General features: G+C 31.5%; 1 protein-coding gene across 1 annotated transcript in view; it reads left to right on the top strand.

Moving 5' to 3' along the window:
- Positions 1–20,664, top strand: part of LOC139510191 (electrogenic aspartate/glutamate antiporter SLC25A13, mitochondrial-like) — a 32,509-nt gene that overhangs the window by 2,544 nt on the left and 9,301 nt on the right. Inside the window, exons 4-15 of the mRNA XM_071296642.1 lie at positions 62–207; positions 989–1,104; positions 2,937–3,076; positions 4,130–4,276; positions 5,077–5,218; positions 8,983–9,076; positions 11,771–11,855; positions 13,511–13,604; positions 14,053–14,258; positions 14,640–14,720; positions 18,601–18,741; positions 20,088–20,226. Coding sequence (XP_071152743.1) covers positions 62–207; positions 989–1,104; positions 2,937–3,076; positions 4,130–4,276; positions 5,077–5,218; positions 8,983–9,076; positions 11,771–11,855; positions 13,511–13,604; positions 14,053–14,258; positions 14,640–14,720; positions 18,601–18,741; positions 20,088–20,226 — 1,531 coding nt within the window. The remainder of the gene's footprint in view (positions 1–61; positions 208–988; positions 1,105–2,936; positions 3,077–4,129; positions 4,277–5,076; positions 5,219–8,982; positions 9,077–11,770; positions 11,856–13,510; positions 13,605–14,052; positions 14,259–14,639; positions 14,721–18,600; positions 18,742–20,087; positions 20,227–20,664) is intronic.

Genomic DNA, 20,664 nt, shown 5'->3' with positions numbered 1-20,664 from the left:
GATAAAATATCAACAAGTTATTTTTTTGTAGCCTTTGATATTGATATTTGTATTTTTTCAGTATGCAAGTGGTACAACCAGTAGTGGAGAACAATTTATGACATACTCAGACTTAATACAGAAATATCTACAGCTTCTTGACATTAATAATTACGATGAATACACATTATCGTTGTTTGGTTCCAGTGTTGATACCAGTAGGGATAAGTATGTACAATGTATTCAGATATGACATTGTTGATATGCATATTATTTCTATTGGATTCTGTTCATGACAATGCAAGATTTTTATATCCTTTGTGTGTCTCAAAAGTCTGTGTATCTCTGATGACATCTTATCAGAGTTATTGCCCCTCAATGAATATTTTTGACATTTAATGTCGGGAGAAGGGTTTTTAGGAAACACATATGGATCATTTGAAAAGCTTACATTATTTACATATTAAATGTACAATGTATATGAAAAGTTTTTAACTTGTTGAAAGAGTTCATACATGTACCATTGTGTTTTTGATCAATAACATTGTATTTTAAGAATAATTATTCATGTGCATAGTTTAGAGGTTGCCTCTTTTAATTATTATTCTGTCAATTTTTGAGAGGTAGTTTCATTGTGAGTTCTTTATGCTTTCCTTTTGTGACTTACTGACATTTTTGGATAGTAAAATTTGTTTATTTTTTTTACGGTTGTATTTGGGTATCAAGTCATTGTCATCCGAAGACGTTTGGTTTCCAAACTATAACTTTAGTATATATGTAAATTGAAATCTATGAAATTTAAACACAAAGTTTATAACCACAAAAGGGAGGTTGGGATTGATTTTGGGGGTTTTGGAATTAGGGGCCAAAAAGAGGCTCAAATATCTCCAAATTCAAGTCCTTAGATTTTTTATAAAAAATTATATGTTGTTGATACATAAATTTCTGTTTTGATGATGTAAAATAATTTAAACATGGCTTTTTAAATTTTCCATTTCCATCTTTTCAGCATGATCTCCTATACTGAGTTCCAGGCATTTGAAGCACTGCTCTGTTTACCTGATGCCATGTATGCTCTAGCCTTCCAGATCTTTGACAGGAATGGTAATGGCTATATAACTGGAGGTAGGTATTGCTGTGTTAGGTTTTAGTGTTGTAGCACTACTGTACTTGAGCAAGAACTTGTTGGTTATTTTCTGCATATTGATAGTTAAAGTGCCTGCAGTGAGATTTTAGATTTCAGTGAAACTGATTCCTGTATAACTGGTAAATTTTTAAGCCAGGGATTTTGCTCTTCAACTCAGGGCTCACACTACTTCAGAATTATAGGGAGAAGTGACTTCTCTTTTTGAAACTGATAGGGAGAAGTGGTGAGATTTGAAAGAGAAGTGCTCACTCGTGCGGTGCACTACAATGTTTGGATTTTACAATAGTATAAAGGGCCATATGTAAATAATGGTCTTTTTATATTGTTCAATTCATATCTGAGTAAAAAAATACAATTAAAGTAACATTTGAAATTAAAAGTTGTTTAAGTTTTACTAAGGTTTTTGTGAGAAACTACCAACTAAATATCTAGCACTAAAAAAAAAAAAATTATTTTAAAAAATGTAAAGAAATTATAATATATCAATTACAATTTAATTAAAAATTATCTTGTGTATGAAATTCAGTGTTTCTCATAAAAAAATATAAAAGTTATTAAGCTGGGCCATAATATATTGATATTAGTATAATAGTCTCAGAGTTAAGCAACTTTAATCAATAGTTTGAAACAATCCATAAAAAATATAGGGAATGATATACACCAATCAATTAGATGTAACCAAAAGTCTCTTAATGTGTGTGGAATGCGTAATTTTTCCCTTTGGGATTAATATTCTTCTGTCAGCTGTTCCATCCGTGCGTCCGTAGTAATTATTGTAAAAGTACGGATTTCGGTCATAGCTGGTCCGGATCAGATCCGTAGTTTAGAAATCGGCCAATGGCGGACGAATGCAAGAAAATTTACAAAAATAAACGATGTGTGACAAGTTATTTGGAAAAGAACATGACGTTTTTAATGCAATAAATGGATTAAACATTTACTGGAGGCAACTTTTATCACGATTAAATGAAGTAACAAACTTATTTTGCCGCCGAAATTGAGGTTGATGTACGTTTCGAGTAACAAGCACCGGAACTTGCGAAAATGCATGAAGTGATAAAAAGTTGTATATTTTATCAAATAACCTGCTACACACTGCGAAGACAATGCTTCAACCTCTTTTCTAAAGATAATGAATCGTTTATGTCTGAATTTCTTTAATTATCAATAAAAAATTGATGTTTCATCAACTTGGTAAAAATTGAAAATGTCCGATGACGGAAGCGACTGAAAGCGAGTATGGTCAAGAACAGGGCAACTTGATTTCGCTTTTGGGGGTCGGGGAAAGCGAAGTGACGGTCGGGAAGGCGACTTCTTCGCCCAAGTCGCTTGGTAGCGTGATCCCTGCAACTTACAAATATCTTCATAAAATTGTTTTCATGGAACCAAAAATTGTGTTTATAAGTTTGGCTGTTGTTGTAGAAATCTTTTTACAACCTGGATATCCAAACAGCTGTATCTAAATTTTTATTGTGATATTGTTTATAAAGCCCATAAAATTAGATACATGGGAGAGATTGCGTCGTATCGGTGCCAATGAAACATTTCTCCATCCAGTAAAGTATATTTCACCACTTCTTTTACAGATTAATTCAAAGAAAAGCTTAAATATGTAATCTTGAAGTTATAAAGGGAGATAAGATCAATATTTTCAATTTCAAAAGATCAATAATTTTAGATTATCTCCCATGGAAACTTATTATAGTTGCACATATGTTTAAAGAATATATTCTAAGACGTAGATACAATGTACTAATATTTGTTATTGTTACCATTACCTATAATTAATTTAAGAATTAATATTTTTCAGATGAATTTCAAGATATTATTAACCACACAACCTTGAATCGTGAAATTCCTTTTGATTTTAATTGTGATTTTATAAAGCTACACTTTGGAAAAGATAAGGACAGGAAAGTAACATACAGTGAATTTACACAGTTAATACATGTAAGTTAATTTCGTATGTTGATATGATATGCCTCCAATTGCATTTGGAACAGACTTAAATTTTTGTCTCTTTTTGATGATTTTCAAATTTGCTAGACAGCAACAGTTTCTGCAGTGATGTCAACAATGTTTACAGGTTTAATATCACCAAATCATAGTAAGTAAAATCTGGTTGCATACAAAAAAAAGGTTGAAAAATAAATATTCCTTTGAAATTGACAGTTGTAGAAAATTAATCCTACATTTCATTTCAGTAAACAACATCTGTGTCATAGACATATATCTTGGCTGTTTCAAAGCACCATTAGTATTTTATTTGGTGTTTCGAATATTTTGGATATTTGAGGTTAAATGGTTTCTAAAGCTTGTACTGAGGAAGAAAAAGGGTGAACATTTGATTGTTTAACTTCCAGTGATGGTAATTTTCTAATGTGCAATGAAACAGTATGTGAAATTTTGTCTATAGTACTGGACAGGAGAAAATTTTTCTCATGCAAAGTATTTCTTTGAAACAAGGATGAATTCTGCACATTTTTTTGAAAAGTAAAAATGTAACAAAGACTAGTAGAAGAAAATCAATGGTGGTATTACACCTACATCAACCATATGTGTTACAGTTTTATTAACATTTGCACCAAAATGTTGATGTGGAAAAAATATCTTTTTTGAAGATGATCAGGCCTTTTCTTGTATCTTAATTTTGGCAAACAAAAAAATATTATAGAAAATGGCCATTTCAAGTCAAATAAGTCAATTTGAAGATGTTTTTTAATGACTCAGTGCCATAAAAATAGACATATTGAATTGTTTTATATTGTTATATCAGGGCCTTTTATATCTGACTGCGGTATGGGCTTTGCTCATTGTTTAAGACCGTACTGTGACCTATATTTGTTAATGTCTGTGTCATTTTGGTCTATTGTGGAAAGTTGTCTCATTGGCAATCATACCACATCTTCTTTTCTTATATATATGTTTTAAAGTGCACATGTTAAATTATTTTCATTTATTTATATATGTTTATAATGGAAGAACTCATTTTCTTGATTTCAGGATTTCCACGAAGAACATGCACTCCAGGCATTTCGAAAATTTGACAAAAAAAATACTGGTAGCATAAGTGCCAAAGATTTTGAATATTTGATGGTTACATTGAAGAGTTTTTTGTTGTCTGAATTTGTTCAAGACAACCTTATTACAGTAAGTTTTAAATTGACTCATTTAAGAAAGTCACTGTGTATTATTTTTATGCCCAAGCCATAGCAGAGGAGGCATATAGTTTTACCCTTGTCTGTCTGTATGTCTGTACGTCCCAAAGTTATTTTTCCCTATTCTAATTTTAGTTTGCCTCAACCAATTGCTTTGGAAAATAAACACAAAACTTATTTCCACAAATCTCAGATCAAGTACAAATTTGTATAGGGTCAAGTTTACAGTTCTTTAGTTGTGTCCCTTTATAACATTAAATATAAAATACAAGCGTGGGCATCATCTTTGTCCTATGAAGACATTTGCAAATTTTCTTTCTTTACCTCACATTTAGTTATCTTATGGGGCAATATGTATGTTCATCAATATGCCATTTCTTAATTGTTTTCTTAAAGATCGTATAAGGCGTATTATGATACATGTTTTGTCTATACTGTAACAGGCTTTTTAAATTATTGTCAATACTGACCTCAAATGCTATATATAAACATTCAAAAAAGATTCTTGTCAAAAAAGATGTCCATTGACCATTTGCACATAAAAATAAATGCTTGAGTGTGTTGGGTAAAATCATATGTCATGTATGTCTCAGAAAAAAATATTTCACTGCTGCAGACTTCTTTTACAGTACGAAACTGTTTAGCAGCAGTTAGTCATAACTATCCACATTTTATACTTGGTTGTCTTGTTTAATTTTGACAACTGGATTTTTTTTCTCTCAAATCTCTTCTACTTTTTCAGAGCATATTGATAAAGATAATTAATTATTTGTCTTTTATAATTATTAATAGGTAACTGTTGGAGGGGGAGGACACCGACACGTCAGCTATGCCTATTTTTCAGCTTTTGTCTCATTGCTAAATAATATGGAATTGGTAAAGAAGTTGTACCTTGCCATAACTAGAGGGAACAGAAATGTTGAGGTCACAAAAGGTATTTTTGTTTAAGCTAGATTGGTCATCAAGGCACTTTTTCATTAATGCATTACAGCAAAATGCCTCGAATGTGTGGGTAAAAGATATATGTTTGGTTAGCTTGCTTGAAAGCTAACCGTGCAGTCATTATCAAGTTAGGTATAATACTCTCCTTCAAAAGTAGACAAGCCCGCTAGATAACCAATCTATCTGTCTGTAGGACTAGACTACTCCGAAAGGAGGGTAGTATACCTAGCCTGATAATGAGTTTACAGAACTAACAAGCAAGCTAACCATTTGTATTACCTTTACCTACTCACTCAAGGCATTTTTCTGTAGAATGAAAATATAGATAGGTTTATATGTTATTGGGAAACAATCCATTCAACATACCGTATACGGCCGTGTATTGTCCGCATTTGTGTATAGTCCGCACCCCCTCTTCATCCCCAAATATCGAGGAAAAAGTCTAGTTCGCTTGTATAGTCCGCGGCAGCTTTTGACAAGATCGGGTCCGCGAACAATGACGTAAAATGCCGAATTTGCGGTATTTTTTTTATTTTTTTTTTGCCGAGATCGGCAATATAGTAAGTATTGTTGTTGAAAAGATAGATAGTCAGTTAAAACTTATGATAAGTTTTTTAATGGTATCTTTAAAGATATATTTTTAATCTTTGTTAAAGACCGGCAATACAGTAATTATTGCTGTTAAAAGATCGATGATCAATATAAAATTATGATCAGTTTGTAAAAGAAGACTTAAAAGATATGTATTTTATCTATTTTAAAAGTTTTCAAAAGATTCTGTTTAATTGCTTAATTAAATCGTCTTTCAGACTATCATTCTTTACATATTAATTTAAAGTCCCAAACAATGAAAGTAAGAACTGTATTCATGTAATAAATGTTAATTAATTCAATCATGTACATTTAACTATCGGCTTATCACTTTTTATATCATTGAAAGTGGTAGCTTGCCCAAGCCAATAAACTGTTTAAAATTCTAAAAATAAATATTTGGTATGCTATTAAACAAAAGATGTTCGATGTTTAAAAATTGATTAGAACTCATTAAAATGTTACAACTCTTTAATCTTATCATTTCTTTTATTGATTTGAAGAACTGCCTCAGGTTATTGAATTACATTCATCACTTGTCAAAAGTTGACATGGTTAATTAATTGCTTTACACACAAACCCGTAAACTCATTCATGTAAGACGATACACCTGCACAATGTGACCTTTCACCTGGAAATATAGTTTCGTATACAAAATTCCACTTCTTTCAGGTTTACACTTTCAGTATTAATGGTTACGATTTACAATTAAAAAATGTTAGGTCTTGATTTATTTACGTCGATAACTTAAGAGTTAAACACAAATAGTCGGAATACGAAAATTTTTGATACTTAAATCACACATTTTCAAAATGGCGGATCGTGGTTTACTTGTTCTGTACACACGCGAATAACATTAAACAAAATCGATCTTGGGAAGATTTCACTAGGTTTCAACTTGACTATTATGGTTTTACCATTGAAGGGTTCATCTTTCATTGATATTCAGGATTCAGGTACACTGTTAAGATGCAATGACACAAATTTGACCAAATCCGAAACAAAGCGGACATTCGATCAAAGGCTGATTTTTATGCAAATTACTAAGTCAACACTGTTGGATTGTTTATTTTATTTAAAAAAAATAACAAAGAGTAGTCAAGAATACAGTTAGATTGTTTATTTTATTTCTAAATAATACAAAGAGTCGTCAAGAATACATTATAACATTGACAACACATGATGTTTCTGTTTACTTGGCCAAACCTCGTTCAACATCGTATCCCAACTCTGGAAAAAAATGTCATGAAATCCTATAGTACTGCATAGTCCGCAACCCTTCCATCAATTTCATTCCCAGGGTAAAAAACCGCGGACTATACACGCCTTTCTACGGTAGACCTTCAACAGCAAAAATTATCAGCAAAGTAAGACCTAAAAATAGGTCTATACGACTGAAATTGTCAATTGATAGTTAATTTTACCCAATTATTTAGTTTTTCAAACAGCCAAAAAGTTTAGCAAAGACAGACTTACATACAGGTCAACTTGATTGAAATCTTTTAATAGATGGAGAGAATTTTAAATAACATGTTTAAAGTTTGCTATGGGATGTTGATTTTACTCATTGTTGAGAGCTGTACATTGACCTATCTATTAGTATGCACCTCATTTGATCTCTGGTTGATTTTGCTCATTGTTGAGAGCTGTACATTGACCTATCTATTAGTATGCACCTCATTTGATCTCTGGTTGATTTTGCTCATTGTTGAGAGCTGTACATTGACCTATCTATTAGTATGCACCTCATTTGATCTCTGGTTGATTTTGCTCATTGTTGAGAGCTGTACATTGACCTATCTATTAGTATGCACCTCATTTGATCTCTGGTTTATTTTGCTCATTGTTGAGAGCTGTACATTGACCTATCTATTAGTATGCACCTCATTTGATCTCTGGTTGATTTTTGTCTCATTGTCAATCATACCACTCCTCCTTATTCATATTTTATTATAATGGCATTTGAACTGTCAGATTAGAGGCAATTTTTATACGCTTGGGGATATCCTCAAGAATTTTTTTCTGAAGGGTCATTTTACCGACTTTTGTTCTCATACCTTCTAATTATACCCCACGCAACGAAGTTGCGGAGGGTATAATGTTTTTGACCCGTCCGTCAGTCCTGTTTCTTGTCATCCCAACTCCTCTCAAACCACACAACAGAATTTCACGAAACCTTTTCAGATAATAAGGACATACTATGTAGTTGTGCATATCGACAGGAAATTGTGATTCAATTTTTTTTCTAGGAGTTACGCCCCTTTGAACTTGTTTACTTTAATGTACTACTGCAACAGTTTGTCATCGCAACTCCTCTCAAACCACACAACAGAATTTCACGAAACCTTTTCAGATAATAAGGATATACTATGTAGTTGTGCATATCGACGGGAAATTGCGATTCAATTTTTTTTCTAGGAGTTGCGCCCCTTTGAACTTATTTACTTCAATGAACTACTGCAACAGTTTGTCATCACAACTCCTCTGAAACTACATAACAGAATTTCATGAAACCTTTTCAGATAATAAGGACATACTATGTAGATGTGCATATCGACAGGAAATCACGATTCAATTTTTTTTCTAGGAGTTACACCTCTTTGAACTTATTTTCTTTAAGGTACTACTTCAACAGCTTGTCATCTCAACTCCTCTGAAACCACACAACAGAATTTCATGAAACTTTGTAGATAATAAGGACATACTATGTAGATGTGCAAATCAACAGGAAATTACGATTCAATTTTTTTTCTAGGAGTTATGCCCTTTTGAACTTATTTGCTTCAATGTACTTCTGCAACAGTTTGTCATCTCAACTCCTCTGAAAACACACAACAGAATTTCATGAAATTTTGTAGATAATAAGGACATACTATGTAGATGTGTATATTGACAGGAAATTATTATTCAGTATTTTTTCTTATACAATTTTTTTTTCTTATATTTATTTAATTTCTCCAATGACAATGTGGGGACGTGGGGTATGTGAGCGTGCTCACTAAGGTTCTTTAATTTCCATCTTATTTATTCATCAATTTCAATATATGTAAACAAGGGGCACCTGGTGCAGCTGTTTATTCATGACAAATTTAAATAGAATTGAAGGTTAAAAAAGATAACAAATTGGAATAATTCCCGTTTTGTATCTGCCCTTTATTTTTTCAGAGGAAATGTTGTACCAAGCTCAAGAGTTTGCACAGATTACGCCATTAGAAATAGATATTTTATGCCAACTTGTTGGTATACAACACCAAACTGGGTATGTTTCCACTTTTTTTTTTAACATTATGTATTTGCATTTCCTAATAATTTTTATATAAACTGAACATCTATAAACATAAGTTTGATACAAAGCTTGTACATCTCAAACCTATTAAAGCTGAAATGGGATGAAATATTTCAAACGTCTTTTATTTATTTTTATATTTGGAAAGAAACTTTCTTTTAAAACTAAAACATTTTTCATTGAAGGTCCTTTATAGCCCAAATCATTGTCATATCAAAAATGATTTTTGTTATCTCAATATTATTGAGGCAGTATATTGTTGTGAAGTCATCCAATAATGATTAGTTTAACTGTGCCTTGAAATGTCCATCTTTTTTTTGTATTGTTTAAACAGAGTTTGCAAAAAGTGGTGGTCCTCAGGATTTAACCACCAAAATTGTGCATAGGACTGACACAATTTTAGTATTTTTCAATAGAAAAAATAGTGAGGACCAGCCGATTTTCTTCAAGGACCACCAGGGAAAAAAAGATTTTGCAAACTCTGGTTAAAATATAGAGTCCAACCACCACTCCAAGGTGTGCCACAAACAAGGTTGGATTTTCTAGACACTAACTTGGCAATGTTGCAGATTATAGGCTTGGTTACAATTTTTTGGGAGAAAAAAATCAGATGTGGGGTATATGTCAAAAGAGAAAGAGAGAAACCCAACAACACAAACATACAAAAAAGAAATTCTTCCCCATCTTTATTACTGCATAGAATTAAATTATTATCCTTTGTATGACATAAATCAGGCCGTTGGTTTTCCCTTTTGAAATATTTCATATTTTTTCATACAACAGCTTACTATACTGTATTGGTTTTGTTCATTTTTAAAGTCCATACAGTGCCATATAGCATGCATAGTTGTTAAAAGATATAGGAAGATGTGGTATGAGTGCCAATGAGACAACTCTCCATCCAAGTAACAATTTATAAAAGTAAACCATTATAGGTCAAAGTACGGCTTCCAACACAGTTCCTTGGCTCACACCGTACAGCAAGCTATAAAGGGCCCCAAAAATTACTAGTGTAAAACTTGGGTCTCTGGTGGGTAGTTGTCTCATTAACATTCATATCACATCTAATTATTTTTATATGCAAATAAAGTGTAGCTCTTATATATGATCATTGGAATAGCTATAACTGGCCAAATGATTATTTAATTATACAGGAAGAAAACTGTGCACTACAACTGAAAATAGTTCCTGGGTCTTCTGCAGTTAAGGACTACTACTAATCATTAAGATTTTAATAATGCAATTCCAGAAGGAAATCTTCAATACTAATTAGGTAGTGCATAGTTTCAACTTGTATAATATGACTGTGTTACTTTGTAAGGATATAGGTAAAATGTATATTTTTTAACATATCTCACTGGTAATATCACTTATTGGATAGATTTGACTATTTACATGTGCAGGAGTTTTCATTTATTACTGCATGCACATAGCTCTTGCACAAGTTTTGTAAGAACTTTGATAATTATGCCCCACCTACATTAGTAGAGAAGGATTATGTTTTTTCGGTTTGTGCATCCATTCCTTTGTAAATCCATCCATCTGTCCATCTATCTTGCTTCAGGTTTAAGTTTTTAGTCAAGGTAGTTTTTGATGAAGTTGAAGTCCAATGAACTTGAAAATTAGTTTGAAAAATGTTTCCTATGGTATGATCTTTCTAATTTTAATGCCAAATTAGAGTTTTCTACCCCAATTTCACTGTCCTCTGAACATAGAAAATAATAGTAAATGTCGGGCATTCGTTTACTATGAACACATTCTTGTTTGTGTGTGTGATGTATAAATTCACAATGAAGTCGCATAAGTTTTGGTGATATTGAGGACATTGAATCCAAGAATTAAAATGAATGTGACAAGTTGTAAAATTAGGTTTAACAGCTGCTTTAATTCAAAAGTAGCAAGTCAGAAAGTCTAAATTCAGAAATTATTGCAATGTTTTTATTATTGAAAAAAATGTGACAGGGTTATAATCGTTATAATTGAAACTCGCATTTTGAAATTTTTTATATGATTTAAACAGGTTTTTTCTCAATATCACAAAAGTTAAAATTACATTTTAGTCTAAAATGACAAAATTGCAATAAAAAATGCTCACTACATTTGTATAATCACTGAGTTTACAGTATATAATTGTTTCCATGAGGATTATTTATAAGAAATTTTCCCGAAATTTTTTAGCCAGTATATGAGGACATTTATTCAGAATATCATTTGAAGTTATAAACAATACCTCTTTCCCTATTTCTGTTTATATTAAAATTAGATTGACCTGGGCAAACCTTCAAAAAACGTATTCATAACTGAAAGTAAAAAAAGGTGTGCTTAAAATACAAAATCCTAATTTACACAACCACAAGGCCTAAGCTCATATGATCTCTATGTCGAAAGAGGTTAATGAATGCTAAATAGAGATCGATCTGCTACAGTAATTGATTATAATTTCTTGTTTTAGTGTTTTATTTGTTCATCCAAATCCCTCTCAAAATCATGCTTTGATTTATTGGCAGTGGAAGTGATGGTGCTTTGAATCATTTCAGTTCTTACAGGGGCTCAAAAGGGACTAAATTTAAAAATATGGGATTGAGACCAAACTCCAACTATTTATATTTCTTTAACATCAAGTTTTATTCATTCCAATGCTAAAAAGTTATGTTTTATCTTTTGTAGTCGAATAAATTTTGAAGATTTAGAGGTAATTTCACCAATAGAAGGTCGAGAGACTCCATTTACACTACAGATGCAGATTGCTGAGGTAAGTTACACGTTAAAGTTCATTATTAGGTCTTTCCACTATTATGTGGAAAGACCTATTTTTTTTCCTCTTCATGCCCTGTTATGTGGTTTCACAAGACATTGCTTACATTTTTTTGCATATGATAACAAACAGTTATTGCGCTGTTTAGTCAAAAAATTTTATTGTAAGAGTTATCTCCCCAAACACTTTTCTTTGTAGTGAGGTCTCTGTTGTTACAGCAATAAAAGCGACAGATTTATTTTAACTAATTGCTTGCTATATTCTCAGCATTTTATGTAAAATTTTGATGGAATCAATATGAAGACTCCATATGAGAATTATTTCTCCTAATGCATTTGAAATAAGTGATATGCATTTGTAACTGGTAAACCATAAGTGATAGAGACCTAGGGTCTGTTGATTTGAGCTCCTTGGTCAAACAAATAGAAAACTAGGTCAAGGTCAAAGGTTAAGGTCAAATTTTTTAGTTTTCCTTGTTTCTTGATCTCCTCTATCACTTTTAAAGATATATAGGCAAGAACTGGTGCAAAATGTTTGCCTATTAGACTGTAACAATCCAATGCCATCTTATAAGAGTTATATGACCATAAATATTTCAATTTAGTGTTAATTGATTATTACTCGAACTTACCCATTGTGTTTTTTGAAAACTAGATTGACCTTGAATCAACTGGATTTGACTAGCTATTTTTGCACTTATTTCATGGATAAGTAGCTAGAAACTTTATATTTTTTTTAAATATGCATACATAAACCTATCATTTGAGACCTTTAGTTAATTTCAATAAACCAGAAGTACCTAATACCTCCCTTTTTAAAGGCAAAAGTATACAGAAACCATATATTTTTTGGAATCAGTGTATATAGAGCTATCATGTCAGACCACAAGTGACATTTTTCAAACTGGAAGTTGACAAGTATCTCACTTACTTCAGTCAAAAATATATAGAAACATTTATTTATTGAATCAATATGAAGAAACCCATACTTGGATGCCAAATAACTTTGAGTAAACCGAAAATAGCTTCTCATCAATAATTTATGAAATTGATGTGGAAAGACCTTCTGAAAAATTGGTTTTTAATTTTTTATAAGCATTGTTTCAATGAATATCAAAGTATTGCTTTGTTTTCTATCAAAAAAGTTATTACTGTAACTGTGGATTCAAGCCTATAATCCTACAGAAAATTTATACTTTGTTGAACTTTTAAACATTAATTTTACCTAAAACCATGAAATCCATACCAGTTAATGTGTATATCCTTGGGCTTTGCTTTTTTAACGAATATTTTTTTATTCAAGATGCAATATTATAGTAGTTTCTCAATTCCATTCATATGTTGAAAAGTTCTTTTCAATTTCTGGATGTACCATACAGCTTCAGCATTTTTTTCTGAATTGGTTGGCTACCAAAATCCTTTTATCAGCCCATTAAATTCTATTTGGAATTTTATTCTCAATGACTACACCTGGAAACCGCTCATTTTACCACTTCAGCACCATTCCCTTCAACTGAAGCAGGAAAGAATTATAAAGAAGATATATTTTACTTTCAGAAACTATTTAAATTTTATAATATCTAAATCTTAATAAAGTTATTGCTGCATATGGCAGCATATCTACTGTTCTTGTATTTTGTTTTTTGTCTACAGGAAAAACTACGGTTTGAACAAGGAACAGAAAGAACTCCACTATTGAGTGTTTTGGAATCTGGGTACAGATTTTTTCTTGGCTCTATAGCTGGAGGTCAGTTTTCTGTATATTAATATATGATATTGAGTTTACATTCAGTAATAGATCACTCTGACCCTGATTAATTGCCTGTTGGTATTACATTTTTTCTACATTGGCTAGAGGTATAAGGGAAGGGTTGAAATCTTGAGAAAAAAAAAGATGTTTAACCAAGCTTAATTTTTGTGCCTGTCCCAAGTCAGGATCCTCTGACCTTTTTTAGTCTTGTATGATTTTTTATTTTAATTCTTTTATATTTTTCCGAGTTTATTATGATCATTATCACTGAACTAGTACTCTTTTTTGTTAAGGGGCCAGCTGAAGCATGCATTGGGGTGTGGGATTTTCTGGCAGTATTGAAGACCCATTAGTGGCCTTCGGTTGTGTTGTTGTCTCTTTGACACATTCCCAATTTCCAATATCAATTTTAGTGTATGAAATTATGTACATTTTTTATCTTCAGCTACTGGTGCTACTGCTGTGTATCCAATTGATCTTGTCAAAACCAGACTTCAGAATCAGAGATCAGCAATGGTGGGAGAATTAATGTACAAAAATAGCTGGGATTGTTTTAATAAAGTGTTACGACATGAAGGTGCTAGAGGTCTTTACCGTGGCCTGGGACCACAACTAGTAGGAGTATGTCCCGAAAAGGCTATTAAACTGACTGTAAGTAAATATAAACATATTACACTATGGATTCATTTATATAGATAGGAAGCTTTTTTTTTGGTTTGGTTAAAAGTAACTGTTTTGAGGGTACTCAATTTTAAGGTATATTCATTTGCTCTATCAAAGAAACTATAAATTTACAGAAAACTGAAATTACTTGAAGCATATACTGCTAATATTATTATTATCACTTTTTTTCGTAATCAGTAGGGCAAATCTTATTTCTCATATTTCTTACACAAAAACCATGTGTTCTGGTAGTTAGAAACATTAATCTTTTCATTGTTTTGTAAGTGAATTATTTATTGTTATTTTTAATATTTATTTAAATATTTTGAGACTAGTAAAGAATGATTGTACATTTTGATTTGATTTTAGATGAATGATTTTATGAGAGACCAGTTGATGAATAAGGATGGTTCTCTGCCTCTTTGGGCTGAAATGGTTGCTGGTGGAACGGTTAGTATATTTCTTTTTTTATGGCCCTGCAACGAAGTTGTCGGTGCCATATAGTTTTACCCTTGTCCTAAATTCCGAAATTCCGTAATTCTGTCATTCTGTCATTCCGCAACAAACCATTATACAGTTTTTTTCTAAGCGCCTTCAGATATTGGGCTAATTTTTGGTATTTAAGTTGACCATGATGAGTTACAGATCAAGTTTAAGTTTCGTTTCGCTCCACTAATTTTTGCCGAAATTACAAACTTTGGACTTTTAGAAATTGTTGAAAATCATAGTTATACGGATATTTTTTCTATAATCCTCCAGATTTTGAGCTGATTTTTTATATGTGAGACAACCATCATATCATGTTTGTGTCCACATGTGTTATTGAAATTGTAGATTTTTCAACTTTTTGGGACGGGGCCATTCGTGTCGCTTTGACAAATCTAGTTCTGTCCTCAATTAGCTGTGCATTGTAGATCTTACATCTATAAACAAATGTGTAGTCCATCAACCGTATATCTCTTTGCCAAATGACTATGTGAGCTTGAAAATTGAGACTACTAAAATTGTCATTTAAATCCTTAATGGAGTTATTGTCTTAAAGATGATTTGTATTCGTTTTATCCATGATATGTAGAGAGAAATTGTTTAATTAGCAAAGGTTAAGCTTAATTAGAATCTACAGTTAACATGGCCATGATCCCTTACAGTAGTTATTTGAATTGAAAGATGGTTTTTACTAAAAAAAATTAAGGTTACTAATTTTTTGAAGGTACAAAAAATTTGGAAAATATTTTTAAAAAAATTTCATTACAAATTTTATTCAATACTTTTAGTTGTTACTTTATGATATGGTACACAAATCAACCAAAAAAAAATCAATTTGTTTTGGCCCTTGATGACTTTTAAAATGTTTGTATAATTGAAAAAGCTCCTAATTATCTCCCTTTGGTGAAAAAAATGTCATTTTTTTTAGCTCACCTGGCCCATTGTGCCAAGTGAGCTTTTCTCATCACTTGGCGCCCACCGTCGTCCTCGTCGTCCTGCATGTTCGTCCTGTGTCGTCGTCTGTAGTCGTTAACTTTTACAAAAATCTTCTCCTCTGAAACTGCTGAACCAAATATAACCAAACTTGGCCACAATCATCATTGGGGTATCTAGTTTAGTAAATGGGTTTTGTGACCCAGCCAACCGACCAAGATGGCCGCCATGGCTAAAAATAGAACATAGGGGGAAAATGTAGATTTTGGCTTATAACTCTAAAACCAAAGCATTTAGAGCAAATCTGACAGGGATAAATTGTTTATCAGGTCAAGATCTATCTGCCCTGAAATTTTCAGACAAAACAGACACCCTGTTGTTGGGTTGCTGCCCCAGAATTAGTAATTTTAAGGAAATTTTGCAGTTTTTGGTTATTATCTTGAATATTATAATAGATAGAGATAAACTGTAAACAGCAATAATGTTCAGCAAAGTAAGATCTACAAATAAGTCACTTGAGCAAAATTGTCAAGTTACCCCTTAAGGAGTTATTTCCCTTTATAGTCATTTTTTAACAATTTTCATAAATTTTTGTAAATTTTTGAAAATTTGTAGAATATATTTTCCACTGTAATTACTGGGCCAAGTTCATTATAGATAGAGGTAACTGTAGCAAGAAGAATGTCCAGTAAAGTAAGATCTACAAACACATCATGATCACCAAAACACAATTTTGTCATGAATTTATCTGTGTCCATTGTTTAATATGCACATAGACCAAGGTGAGCGACACAGGCTCTTGAGAGCATCTAGTTTTATTTTATTTTTCTATTAGGTATAGGATAAAGTTTATTTATAGAAAAAAAAATCCTATATTTAAAAAAAAAAATGATGTCAAATTCTCAGCAAAATAAGATTACATATAAGTCAAAATGACGGTAATTGTCAACTGGCTCCATACATTGATTATTTCCTGAAGCACTGATTTTTACCCATGTTTTTTTTTTTAACTTTTATAAGAATTGTAGTGAAAATAAAGGAGGTTTAAAGGCAAAAAATGTCAGTAAAATAAGATAAAATGTATTTATTGCCCATTTAGCAATGATCTTTTTTTACAAAACCAGTAATTTTCAAAAACTTGGAACTTACTGGTTAGATATCAGTGATATTGTTTGCCTCAAATTACAGCCGAATTCGGCCTTTTCCCCTAGAGAAAATTCCCAATTACTGAAAAAAATGGCTTAAAATTCCTCCCTAAAAGTTTTACATTTTCCCAAAACAGTGATGGCATTGGTAGTAATGATTGTTAATACCGTATTCCAAGGCTTCCAAAACAGTCATATATTCCGGACAATTTAATAATGTCCGGTAAAAGTCCGGCTGGGAAAAGCATGAAACGGTCTTTTACTTTTTAGATATCAAGGCTTTTTCGGTCATTTTTACATAATTCACGATCTTTTTGACCCAATATTTGCCTTTAACAGCCACACATTTCCAGTCATAAAAGTGACATGATGATTAATTACTATCAAAACAACCCCTACTTCAATACTTTCGAATTTTAATCAAGGCTAATTAGTTGTTGGACAGCTGAAATCGGTGAACCCTGAAATCTACCTGTTCAGGTGACAGGTAAACTATTTTCAGTACCGGACATCGTATAAATTGATCGGTCTATTAAGAATCATTTTTTAACATTTCAGCCGTTTGTATCTATTTGATTTAGTCTAAATTTATAAGAAATACATTTATAAACATGATTTGATGAAAAATTTAAAAAGGTTTTAAATGATAAATCGTCAGAACTATGTAGTATGAACTAGAACACATGTGCGCATGTGCACAGGTGGGAAGTTTAATTATGCATCCTACATTTCTTCAAAAATGCTTAAATTATCATTGAAACCTGTATCTAAAGTTCATTTGAAGTATATTTTGTTCAAGAAATAACGTGGAAAGAGCTTCTTCACTCAGTTGTGCTTTGAAAATGTACACAGATTTTACGTATCCGTATATGGTCCACGTTTTACCATTGTCATGTCAACATCCGGTTTAAAAACGAAAGTAAAGTTTTTGACAACATCATTTTGCACAAATAAAGAGTCTAAGGCAGATATGAGCATGCTGATGTGCACACTTTGAATGATGCACTGTCAATTTAACAGTTTACATCAGAACATCAAATTCATATCAGAGTAAAGTTTAATAACGTTTTTTTTAATATAATGTCAATCATTGGGATGGCCATCTGATTGCTATAATTTATTTAAATTGCCTTTTGTGACTTAGTCTTAGGGATTAAAATCAAGATCAGATATAAAATGTCCGGCTGGCTCAAATATTTTTTGGAAGCCCTGCCGTATTCATGTTATTATTTTGATATTAGAAAGCACTTTTGAGATCAAGTTTTCTGATCAGAATCATCATGGTGTTTGTAACACATGTGGTTTACAATGCATTAAGTACCATCATTGTTTTGGTTTCTTTCCCCTCTGTGAAAAGTACCTTTCGGGTTGAAAATACATGAAAAAATAGTGCAAAAAAGAGAGCAAAGGTCAGCAAAAAATAGGAGATGTGTTTAGAATAAAAAATACAAATTTCCCAATTTCAATAAAAAATATGCAATTTTCCCAATAAAAAACGGTAGAGGTAGTTTTGAAAAAAGACAACAATATCACTGGATATACAAAAATGTCTGTAAATAAGAAAACAGAAGTGATTGCAATATGGTTGAAACAAGTATCAAAATGTCATATTTTCACCAAGTGAGCAAATCTGCCTCTTGGAAAGCTTGTGTAAATTCATTTGCAAAAAACTGGCCTTTTAATACATGTATATCTTTTCCTTTATTTAATTTTTTTTTTATGAAAGTATTATCTTATTAGCGTAACTTTTTATTTGTTGTTTTCAGGCAGGTGCTTCACAAGTTATGTTTACAAATCCTTTAGAAATTGTTAAGATTCGTCTGCAAGTTGCTGGTGAAATAGTGGGAGGTGCCAGAGTTAGTGCTTTTACAGTAATAAAAGAGCTTGGAATAATGGGACTTTACAAGGTATGTATAATATATCATAGTGAGGGCTCTCTACTATTATACATGTCTTACATGATGTATATGGTTTTTGTTAAATTCATCCAATTATACTAAAAGATACCTTTTCCTGATAACATTTGGAATTTTAGTAAAATATAACAATCAACAATCAGGCTGCAGACATGAAATTCAAAATTTTTGAAGATTTAAAAAAGAAATTGCTGTAAATTTATGGTAACAAATACACCCTCAAACATCCACTCTTTTCCAACAAAAAAAGTATTTTTCATGATCAAAAGATTGAATTTGAAAATTAATTGTGTAGGCTTTTAACATAGGTGTAAACCCTTCAGTCTTCTGAAAGGACATTTCAAAATTGACTTGCAAAGAATAATTATATCGATACATACCATGAACTTTAACTACATGTATTTTATGCACATGTTAATCTTTATTGATATTTGGTAGAAAGCTTTAGTTGTTATGTAATGTGGTTTGATATGCTTTAAGATTTCAAGCCTTTAAGCCTCTGTTTGCTGAAAACATAGTATGTCCTTTGTTAATATGTTGCATATTTCTCAGCAATTATTAGTCAGAACTCCTACCTTTGTATGAAGCTCTATCTTAACAAACCATATACCTGAAGACAATCCACACATATAAAATTTTGTCTCATTTTTCGCAACCACTTTTAATTGCAGCTTCATAGCTTTTAGATATTTCAGTAAAGTATCATATGTGTAAGCTGTGTAAGACATTCTTAGATCTGATACTTACTGGTATATTCTTCTTCTTTACCAAATACATGTGTGCAATAGGCTTCAAATGATTTCATTATCCCATGTAAGAATGTAAAAACATAGCCATTTCATGTCTTTCTAAAACATTTCATTATTCAACATCACATTTATTGAACAGAAATGTCTGATAAAGGGATAAAAGGGACATTTTATTTTTTATTAGTGACAAAAAGACTAGCACTTGACAAACAAATAAAGTTAACTCCAAATTATGTTTTAAAGAAAATATTTTTGTTTTCTTTTGCTTTGTTTACCTTAAGATCAAGATTCCTTCTCTAGTATGTTTATTTATACAAACTTTGTTTGCATGTCTCTTGTATACATCAGAAGTTTCTCTGGAAATTGGATCATGCAATTTAAAGAGATCCACTGTCTTGATATATTCTTGTTTCTTTCAATAGTGAGACCAATTGCTACCCTTACAGTCACTCTTAGTTTTATACTGCTTTTAAATCATAACAATTTTCATATTGATTTCAATCTTTTTAAATCAATTGTTTAATTGACAACTATTATTTACAGCTATCTATATTGAGTACTATCTAGTTAAAATATTTTATTTTGTAGGGTTCCAGAGCTTGTTTCCTAAGGGACATACCCTTTTCAGCTATTTATTTCCCTGCTTATGCTCATGTCAAGAAAATGTTGGCTGATGAAAATGGTTATAATCATCCTGGAACTCTTTTACTGGCAGCTACTATTGCAGGTAATTATCCAAGATCACATTGAATTTTTATGTTTGTCAAAATTTGGATGAAAATATTTTTTTATTACATTCATATATACCATTCACTTTAAAAATCTGTTATTTTACCCCAACATACTTCTTTCAGGGTGGTCTTGATGAACAATTATAAACTTGGTAGGCAGACTACATTTTTGAGGCATTAAAATGAAAATATGTTTATTTAATAAGTATAAACAATTTTGTTATTTGATGAATTTGTTTGGTAAATTTTAACCCTAAAATTTTATAAAGGAAGTTGCTATGACCTATAGCTATCATTCATGTTTTTTTCTCTCACACAGATGCCACATTTACATCATCAATTGTTTTAATCTGGTTTATAGAGGCATTTGTGGGTATAATGTAAATTTGCAGACCTAAGTGTTTAAAATATGTTTGTGTACAGAACAATTTTCA

Source organism: Mytilus edulis, chromosome 2, assembly GCF_963676685.1.
Source record: "Mytilus edulis chromosome 2, xbMytEdul2.2, whole genome shotgun sequence".
NCBI lineage: Eukaryota > Metazoa > Mollusca > Bivalvia > Mytilida > Mytilidae > Mytilus > Mytilus edulis.
This window is presented reverse-complemented; position numbering and strand designations above follow the sequence as displayed.